The sequence below is a fragment of the Crocuta crocuta genome, unplaced genomic scaffold (assembly GCF_008692635.1).
Source record: "Crocuta crocuta isolate KB4526 unplaced genomic scaffold, BGI_CrCroc_1.0 scaffold85, whole genome shotgun sequence".
In the NCBI taxonomy this organism is placed as follows: domain Eukaryota; kingdom Metazoa; phylum Chordata; class Mammalia; order Carnivora; family Hyaenidae; genus Crocuta; species Crocuta crocuta.
The window spans coordinates 5129750-5140396 of NW_027530620.1; the positions used below are offsets into that span (position 1 = coordinate 5129750).

At 39.0% G+C, this 10647-nt stretch overlaps 1 protein-coding gene across 1 annotated transcript in view; it reads left to right on the forward strand.

Moving 5' to 3' along the window:
- Positions 1–46: 46 nt before the first annotated feature.
- The window catches only part of LOC144234819 (dolichyl pyrophosphate Man9GlcNAc2 alpha-1,3-glucosyltransferase), a gene marked incomplete at its 3' end in the record, with an annotated part of 39331 nt that continues 28730 nt past the window's right edge, over positions 47–10647 (forward strand). Inside the window, exons 1-2 of the mRNA XM_077768126.1 lie at positions 47–135; positions 5018–5114. Coding sequence (XP_077624252.1) covers positions 5033–5114 — 82 coding nt within the window. The remainder of the gene's footprint in view (positions 136–5017; positions 5115–10647) is intronic.

Genomic DNA, 10647 nt, shown 5'->3' on the forward strand with positions numbered 1-10647 from the left:
CGGGCCCGCCCCCGCGCCCGGCGCAAGCGCGCGCGTAGGCGGAAGGCCGGCGAGGCGCCCCGCCGCGGGTGCGAGCGCGCAGGCGCCTTCTAGGTATCGCTGCGGGCGCGAATCCTAATGTTCGCGGGCTGCGGGGTAAGAGGCTGGGTTTCTGGGCGTCTGGGCTGCCGGGTCCGGGTGGGGAAGGGCTGGGGGCTCGCGAAGCGCTGCGAACCAGTGAGTNCTCGCCAGCCTCCCCTCCTCAGCCTGCAGGCTCGCTTGGAGGTCGGGTGACGGGACGTGGGGACGGTTGTGAGATCCCTTGGCGGCAGCGGCCTCAGCGTCCTTGGTACCTGCGGTCCGGCCCGCCGGAGAAAGGGAGGAGAAACGTTAGGATGGTCCCTTTTGCCAGACGTGCACCTCTGGGCTAGCCACACACCCTAGGTGTTGTGTCCACCTTGGGGGAAGGAGCTTTCAGACTAAAAGGAACAAATTAGGCCCTGGGGAGTGAACGACTGAGGCTTTTGCTTGTTCTTATTTTTGTTTTTGGTCGAAATGTACTCTGAGGAAAGTAGGACGGACACTTCTCTGCCACCTGCGTGAAAACTTCGTGACGTGTGTTAGGGTTAGAGAGTTACTGTACTTTGCAGAGCTCTTTTTACTGTAAAGGAGAAGAGATCCGTTAAAAGTGTCATTTTATTTTTAGCCACAAAGGACTCAATAAAAATAGTACCTCCTTTCTTCATACACAAGAAGATCTCCATTCAGCAAATACTTTATAAGTACCTGCTTTCTGCCAGCATTGTTCTAAGTGCAGGGAACAGAGCCAATAGCTGAGAAAAGAGGATCTTTGCTTGCAGGGAGCTTATGTTCTGGTTGTCAAATAAATGTAATTTCCTTTTATGCTTTTTTATTGCAATGTAACATATGTACCATAAAATTCTCTACACCAATCATAAGTTGTAGCTTGCCGATTTATCGTAAAGAAAATGCATGTTTTAGCCACCACTCAAATCAAGAAGCAGAACATTCACAGCTTCTTCTGAAAAGACCTCCCTGGAATACCTCTCCCAATCACCATCCCTTCTTTTCTCCCCAAGGGTAACCTCTTTACTGATTTCTAATACAGATTAGATTAGTATCTAATACAGGGATTAGTTTTGTTATGAGCCTTTCATAAATGGAATCATATGATATGCATTCTTTAGTGTCGAGCTTTTTTTAAAAAAATATTTTTAAGTAATCTCCCAAGCGTGGGGCTCGAACTCACAACTCTGAGATCAGTAGCCACAAACTCCACCAGCTGATCCAGCCAGGTGCCCCTAGTATCTCCCTTTTTTTTTCTTTTTCTTTTTTTTTTTCTCATTACATTTGGAAGATTATTCTGTGTTTTGTTAAAATACAATTTCTGATAGTGAAAAGAATTAGGAAGAAAATTAAAGACGGTAGTGGTACAAACAGTAAGAGATGGAAACTTTAGTAGGGTGGTCGGGGATGAGCTTTCCCAGGGGATGACTTGAGATACAATATGAATGACAAAAGGTTAGCTTGTGAGCTGGGTAAGAGCATTTCAAGCAGAGGAAAGGAACAGAGGTAATAAATGAAACTGGAAGGTTTTAGGAAGAGAGGGAAGACCTTGTAGGAAAGTAGAAGAGATGAAATCCGAGAGGTAGGCAAGGGTCGGATCATAGAGGGTCTTATGTCTGGAGTATTTTATTCTAAGTGTAAAAAGATGTGAGGGAGAGATGTTTTTGATGCTATTCAATTTTAGCATGAGCCATTTGTGAAGGATGGGAAGTCCTATCCATTTTACTCATCAAAGAAACCCCGCAGAACTGGATAACTGTTGGGAATTAGGGGAAACATTAGCATGTTGGGAGACCAAATCTTCTTTTGTGTTGTCAGGATTTATATTAATTCAGGCATATAATATGTTTCCAAAATCGGATTTGGTACACACTTTAGAAATTAGTCATCTATTTTACACTCTAAAAATATTCTTTGAAGTAGTTGTTCAGCTTCTGTTAGAACCTGTTAAAGAGGAACTCCCTTCTCAAGAAGCAAATCATTTCTTTTTTTTTATTAAAAAATTTTTTTTAATGTTTTGTTTATTTCTGAGAAAGACAGCGTGAGCAGGGGAGGGGCAGAGAGAGAGGGAGGTACAGAATCTGGAATAGCAAATCATTTCATTTTTGAATAGCTCTAATCTTTAGAAAACCCTTCTATATATATATGTATATATATGTACACACATATATATACACATGCTTCCATATATATATAACTTCCTTCCTTATATATATATTACTTAAACCACCTATGGGGTGCCTGGCTAGCTTAGTTGGAAGAGCATGCGACTCTTGACTTTAGGGTCATGAATTCTAGCCTCACATTGGGAATAGAGATTACTAAAAACAAGAAGTAAACTTAAAAAAGCTACTCAAATATTTTACTTTTATTTGTTTTTAAATTTTTTACATTGAAATCAAAATACCTGTGACACTGATTCTGGGTCCTACAGAACTGACAGTTATCACCTGTTACCTGTTGCCTCCCTTTCAGTATTCATGCAGATGAGTTTTGTAGGTTTGTTTTTTCACATTTAAGTGCAGGGCTTTCAATTTATTCCTGTCATGACCTCTGGAGTTAGAGTTAGTCCATCATAATGTTCAGATTTTTTTGGATGTGATTCTTTCATCCATCAGTTAGCTGTCACTTCTACCACTGTGCTCTTGACAGACTTGATCAGCACCATATTGCTTAAGCATTATATTCTTTTTAAGTTTGTTATGATTATTTAGTGTTATTGGCAGTCTTATTTTTGTTACATAAGATTCCTGGGGAAGTTCTTACATGGGATTTTCTGGAATTGAGGATAATTGACTTAACTTGGTCATATTAGTGATTTAAATTTCCTAGATGGAATATTAGTTAAGCTATATTTTTAATTTTTATTAAATGTTATTAAAAATAAATGTTTATTTTTTTGAGAGAGAGACAGGATGAATGGGGGAGGAGCAGAGAGAGAGGAAGACACAGAATCCTAAGCAGGCTCCAGGCTCTGAACCAGCAGCACAGAGCCCAATTCGGGGCTTGAACTCACAAACTGAGATCATGATCTGAGCTGAAGTCAGACGCTGAACTGACTGAGCCACCCAGGCACCCCAGTTTTTAAAGTTTACTTCTTTATTTTTGAGAAAGAAAGAGAGAGAGTGAGGGAGTGGGGGCATTGCAGAGAGATGGGGAGAGAGAATTCCAAGCAGGCTCGTGTTGTCAACACAGAGCCCAATGTGGGGTTTGGACCTCACAAACCGTGAAATCATGACCTGAGCTGAAATCAAGAGTGAGACACTTACCCAACTGAGCTGCTCAGGTCCCCCAGTTAAGCCGTATTTTTAAGTTTAGGAATTAGTGTTTGTAAAATCAATTTTAAACATGATATCTTGGTAAAATATAGTGTATTGCAATTCTGGAATGTATAGTGCAGCATATTGATGAAAGGGGCTTTTTGTGTTGGACTAAAAAGAATTTGGGGGCATCTGCGTGGCTCAGTCGATTAAGCGTCTGACTATTGGTTTTGGCTTGGGTCATGATCTCATGATTCCTGGGCTCAAGCCCCATGTCAGGGCTCTGAGCTGACAGTGAGCTGACAGCACAGTGCCTCCTTGGGATTCTCTCTCCCTGTCTGCCTCTCTTCCACCTCTCAAAATAAATAAATGAACTTAAAATTTTGAATGGTTTATAATGACCTATGGTTTACGTGAATCAACATTGGAAAGTGATTGATTTTTAATTTTTCCGCTTTGCCTCTGTGATAGAAGTTTTAGTGAATAGTAAAATGATTAAAAATGAATGCGGTAGGAGGGAGGAAAGAGAAAGAAGATTTATATAATCCAAATTTGAATAATATATTTACATAGCCTTAGTTACTGCTTTGAGTCCTTCTGCCTGATTGAGATGCTAGACTTCACTAGTTCTAGAGTTGACCTTGCTATGTTTAAATAAGAGAATAACTTTTGTCACTATGTTGTATACCTGAAACTGATATAATACTGTATATTAACTAAACTGGAATTAAAGAACTTAATAAAATAAAAAAATAAGTAAAACTAATATGTTTTATTACATTGTTAATTTTTTTTTTTTTTTGCCTAGTAAGTGGAATGTGCCAATTTTCGTCTAGTTTTTTTCAGTTGAACTATTGAATTTTTCTGGTTATATTTAAAGGTTATCCTGTGGTTAAAATGGCCCATAATTTTTCAAAGCCTTTTACTTTTAAAGCATCCAACCCAAGAAAAAAACTGAAGGAAAAAAACACATGGAAATGGTTAATTGTATTTTACTGCTTTTGTATGTTCTCTTAGGAGTGGGGTTATTATTTATTCTTGTAAAGGTTCATTCTTTAAGATAGAAAAATGGTCTGGCTAGTGAACGTATATTTTGGAAGAAAAGAAGTAAAAATCAAACTGCATAAATTACTTTAGTGGAAGTCTTTCTCAACCTAATAGAAAAGTAAAGGTAAACTTCCTCTTTCTCTCTGTACCAGTGATAAAACATCCCATAATTTACTTTTGTAGTCTTATTTTTACCTGTAGATGGAATTGACTCTTCCACTATCTGTATATCTTCACTCAGAAGAACAGATCTTTACCATATCTTTTGATTTATTGACTCCCATTTAACAGGGAGAGCTACCTTTTCAGGTGTATTTCCCAACTAGAGGACTAGGAAATAAGGAACTTTAAAACTACCCACTTTCCTCCTTGTTCCCACCTCCAGTTCTCTTTCTACTTGGTTTAATGTATCCTTTGTTACACTGTGTTCAGCTAAATACTGGTGTCTCTCTCTTTTTTTTTTTTTCCTCCAGGCTACTTCATAGTCATAAAAATCAGTATTTAACTGGAAAGGAAGCATCATTTAAAATTATTTCAAACTCCTAATTCCAAAGAATTGATAACATTTCTCTGATGAAGAAAAGAAGTGACTGACTGCATGTCAAAAGTATTCTGGCACTAGTCTGTTTTTTTTCCCTTCCTAGATTTGAAGAAAAATTATGGAGAAATGGCACTTGATGACAGTTGTGGTCTTAATAGGACTAACAGTACGGTGGACAGTTTCTCTTAATTCTTATTCAGGTAACACATTTTTTACTGTTTAAAAGATGGGTAAATATTTCTAGACTAGTTTCTTCTTCATCATCTTCTTTATCTTTGTTTGATAATAGTTTATATTTATCTGACCGGGACAGAGAAGAATTTGAGGCTTTATTGTTATGGTCAAGAAAATACATTTAAACATTAAATTCTAATAAAAAGAGTATGTATAAGAACTTAATAGGAGCATAGGCTTTGTGACATGAGAAAACAAAAATGTATTCTAATGGGGAAGATGACAAGTTGAGAAATGGTTACATATTAGGCATTGAAGAGAAAATCAAGCTAGTACATCAAGGTGGGAGTGGTGTCAAAGGAGGCTTTTTTTGTTGTTTAGGGTAGAGAAGCCTTGTTGCTAGACTAAAGGGAAGAGACCAGTGGAGAATAAGATTGGGAAAGATGTGAGAGAAAGAGAGGGAGAATTGATGGTGCTGGACAGGGAATAGGATTTGACTTAACCCAGTTAGTATTTATTTGGCATGCTCATGTTCCAGGCACTGTGCTAGATGCTAAAAATACAAGGTGAATATCCAGTACTGAAGGGGTCCATATTTTAGTAGGTAAGTGGTCACAGTACAATGTGTTAATTATGACTAGAAGTATTGGTAAAGTACAAAGGTAGCAGAGAAGTGAATGATTAGTGTGCATTAGAGAAGACTTTTTAGGGAAGACAATGTTTGAGTTGATGACTTGAAAGATGAGTTGGAATTTGCTAGGCAAATGAAATGGGGAACATGTGCAAAAACATGGTAGAATGAGAGCATGATTTTAAGTCGTCAGTATTGGAGTAGCATCAAAAGAAGAAACAAAAAAGATGGGGAGAAAGAGGCTTGAGATTAAGCTATACAGTTAGCTTGGCAAATTACTTGCATTTTAGAGAAATAGCTTTATTGTAATGAAAAAGGATTGTAGGAAGTGGGTTGGAGGTAAAGAGATAAATGACACAATCATAATAGAAGTATGAGCTACTAATTTTTAAGTATTTACCATATGTTAGATACTGAGCATTTTCTTGTGTTTCCTACAACCACGGAAGGTTAGTAGTATCTGTAATTTACAAATGGAAAATGCGACAACTGATAAATGACAATGGGGGTTCAAATATAGCTTTATTTTATTCCAAAATCAGTGTATGACACTGCTCTGTGGCTTCTGAGAAAGAAATTTTTTAAATGTTTTATTTATTTCTGAGAGAGAGAGAGAGAGAGAGTCAGACAGTGTGAGCAGGGAAGGGTCAGAGAGAGAAGGAGATACAGAATCTAAAACAGGCTCCAGGCTCTGAGCTGGCTGCTGTCAACACAGAGCCTGAGGCAGGGCTTGAACCCACGAACTGTGAGATCGTGACCTGAGCTGAAGTTGGACACTTAACCGACTGAGCCACCCAGGCGCCCCTGAGAAAGAAATTCTGAAGGAAGCCAGTTAAAAAGATGGATAAATGAATTTGAGGAATATTGAGGAAGCAAAATCACTTGGGTGCAGCAGTAGAGTTGAGTTCAAATTAGATCTTCCACTCTCACCTGTTAGTACCTAGTCTTGGGGAAGTTACTTAATCTCCATGAGCCTTTTTTACAAAGGTACCTCTTCTATAAAGTGAATATTAATATGTACTTTAACAAGATTGTGGGGATTACTGTGTATGAAATGTATTTTCTTTTTTTAATAGTGTAGGAATTGAATCAGCATATTGATAATTCACAACTGTTATCTCATTTGATCCTTATATTAGATCATTTAACCCCAGAATGTTTATTGAGTGTCTGCTGTGCAACAAAAATATGTCTTACTGGTGATCAAGTCTTTAGGTCTGACTTTTAGGGAGACCAAGAATAATAAATGGTATCTTCCTATGAGAGTGTGATTTATTTAAAAAAAAAATGTATAGTTGGTCCTTGTCCTCCTTCTGGCACAGAGCCCCTAAAAACCCTTGGAATTTTCTAAGTGAAAGTTAAAATTTGTCTTTTGTTATGGTAATGACTGGCTTTTGGACCCACGTAAGGATGGAAGCTGGTTGCCAGGAAAACCAAGTCTTGTGACTAGAGGGTTGGAACTTTCAGTCTGATTTCCAGGGAGGAGAGAGGGGCTTGAATTAGTTGAATCAGTCACCAGTAGCCAATGATTTAATCAATTGTGCTTTTGTAATAAAGCCTTCATAACCCAAAAGGAAGATGGCATTTGAAGAGCTTCCAGTTGATGAGCACACGGAGATTCAGGGGGAACGGAAGCTCAGCACCCTTTCTCCACACCTTGCTCTATGCATCTCTTCTGTCTGCTGTTTTGTGTGACACCCCTTTATAATAAACTGGTAATCTAGTAACTAAAGGTTTCTCTGAGTTCTGAGATATGCTCTAGCAAATTATTTGGACCAAAGGAGGAGGTTGTGGGAACATCTGATATATAGCCAGTCAGTCAGAAGTGCAGGTAATAGCCTAGTTTTGATTGGCATCCAGAGTTGGAGGGGGTCCAACCACCACCTCCAACTAGTCTTTCAGAATCTGGGCTGGTGACTGGCATCAGATATGGGGGGTAAGGGGCAGCCTTAGAATACTGAACCCATAATCTGTGGAATCTGATGCTATCTCTGTGTAGATAGTGTCAGAATTGAGTTGAATTGTTGGACATGGAGTTGGTGTCTGAGAATTGCTTGTTGGATGTGTGGGGGAAACCCCCCTAAATCCACATTATAACTGGGTCCCTGAATCACCCTATCACTTACCTAGAGAAGTTTGCAGTCAGATGTTCAGGGCAGACTTATAAATGTGTACTACATTAAAATAAACAAAGTAGACTGGGAACATAAGAGACTTGTAATTCAGACAAGAAAGGGTTAGAGTATAACATTAAGGATAATAAACATTTAAGTTTGTTCTGAAAGCGAGGGTGAAGGGGTGGGGGAGGATTTACTAGGCAGAAAAGGAATTCTTTTTTCTTGACTAGAACCAAAGTTAGGCAAGTCCTATTTCGTTCAGTTTCTCTGTAAGCTCACACACACTCAACCTGAGATCTTACAAGTAAAGTCCAAGAGATGAGCCAGAAAACATTGTGCCAGTTCCTAGAGGAGATTTTATCTTGGTCATCCTTTCTAAGCTTTTTTAGTATTGAGGCAGTTCCCAAGTGGGAGGGTCCCTATTACTGTATATACTTCACAACTTTTCAGTTTTTGCAACCCCACAGTATGCAAAATGATATTGTTTGTGGTTTTAATTTGAATTTCCTTTATTACTAAAAGATTGAGCATATTTTCATGTTTACTGGCCATTTATATTTCCATTTCTAGGATATTTGCTATGCCATTTGTACATTTTTCATTACATTTTTTTTCTCATATAGTCTGTATTTTTTTTTTCCTCATGAATTCTATATTCTGGAAGCTAACCTTTGTACAGCTTGTAAATATCTTCTCCTATGGGTTATCTTTTCGTATCTTAAGGTGTCTTGATGAGCAGTATAAAATAATGAGATTTTAGGGGCGCCTGGGTGGCTTAGTCGGTTAAGTGTCCGACTTTCGCTTAGGTCATGATCTCGCGGTTCGTGGGTTGGAGCCCCGCATCGGGCTCTGTGCTGACTGCCGGCTCAGAGCCTGGAGCCTGTTTCAGAGTCTGTGACTCCCTCTCTCTCTGACCCTCCCCCTGCTCACGCTGTCTCTCTCTCTCTCTCTCCTAGAAATAAATAAAAAAATATTTAAAAAAATAAAATAAAATAAAATAATGAGATTTTATATATGCATGGGTCTATTTCTGACTCTTCATTCTTATCAATTGGTCCAGTACTGCTTTGTCTTATTACTGTAATTTTACAGTAAATCTTGATGTATTGTGAGTCAAATTCTCTCACCTGATAGTTCTACTTCAGGAGTGGCTCAGCTGTTGTGGGCTTTGCTCTTTCATAGTGCAGTAGGCAGAACTTCTAGAATGACCTCCCAAAAATGTCCTGCTCCATTCCCCAGAATTGTGAAAATGAGATTCCAATTTTTTTGCTTGGTATATTGTTTTCTATCCTTTTACTCTTCACCTCTGAATCCCTGTGATTTAGACCTGACTAACCAGTTTCACTCCCTAATTCCACTTTCTCTTGCTGGTTTGCAAGTTACACTTTATTTTGTTCTTTCAAGGTTTGGTGTGGAGATTTTCACCTACATATTTAACTTAACAAAGTTTAAAATTAAAAAAATTTAAAATATTTATTTATTTATTTTGAGAGAGAGATAGCAAGCAGGGGAGGGGCAGAGAGAGAGAGTGGGGAACAGAATCCCAAACAGGCTTCACATCATCAGCCCGATGCGGGACTTGAATTCATGAACCATGAGTTCATGACCTGAGCTGAAATCAAGAGTCAGGTGCTTAACTGACAGAGATACCCAGGCAGCCCCCAAAAGTTTAAATTTAATATTTATGTCCTCTTTCTGAGCAATGCAAGGACCATAAAATGCTTTTTTAAAAAATGTTTTTATTTATTTTTGAGAGAGTGAGAAAGCGAGCAAGCAGGCATTGGGGAGGAGCAGAGAGAAGGAGACACAGAATCTGAAGCAGGCTTCAAGGCTCTGAGCTGTCAGCATAGAGCCTCATGTGGGTCTCCAACTCATGAACCGTGAGATCATGACCTGAGCCAAAGTTGGGCACTTAACCAACTGAGCCACTGAGGTACCCCGAGGACCATAAAATGCTTCAACTCTAATTATAACCCTGCCCCCACCATTAAAATGTTATTATTGCCTACAATTTTAGACATTAATTTCTGTTGGCTTATATAACAATTCATATTTACTTATATTTACCCATTTTTCCCTTTTTTTTTCCTTTTTACATATTACATCTTCTTTTGAGATAATTTTCTTCCTGAAGTACATCTTTGGGAGGCTTTAAAAATAAAAAAAAATTTTTTTAATACATATTTTTTGAGAGGGAGAGAGCGAGCGAGCAAGTGCATGTTTGAGCTGGGGAGGGGCAGAGAGAAGGAGACAGAGGATCTGAAGCAGGCTCTGCACTGACAGTAGAGACCCAGTGTGGGGGGTCAAACCCACAAACCATGAGATCATGACCTGAGCTAAAGTCGGACACTTAACCAACTGAGACACCCAGGTGCCCTAAAGATTTTATTTTATTAAAACAAAATTTTTTTAATGTTTTATTTATTTCAGAGAGAGAGAGAGAGAGAGAGACAGCATGAGCAGGGAAGGGTCAGAGAGTGAGGGAGACACAGAATCTGAAGCACCTCCAGGCTCTGAGCTAGCTGTCAGCACAGAGGCCGATGCAGGGTTCGAACCCACGAACTATGAGATCATGACCTGAGCCAAAGTCGGATGCTCAACCTACTAAGCCACCCAGGCACCCCTGAAGATTTTATTTTTTAAGCAATCTCTACACTTAACGTGGGGCTTGAACTCACAACCTTGAGGTCGAGAGTCACATGTTCACTAACCGAGCCAGGTGCCACCTAAGAAAAAATTTTTTAAGTAGGCTCAATGCTAGGCCCCCTGGAAGGTTTGTTTTCTGGTTTTTTTTTTTTTTTTTTTTTTTTT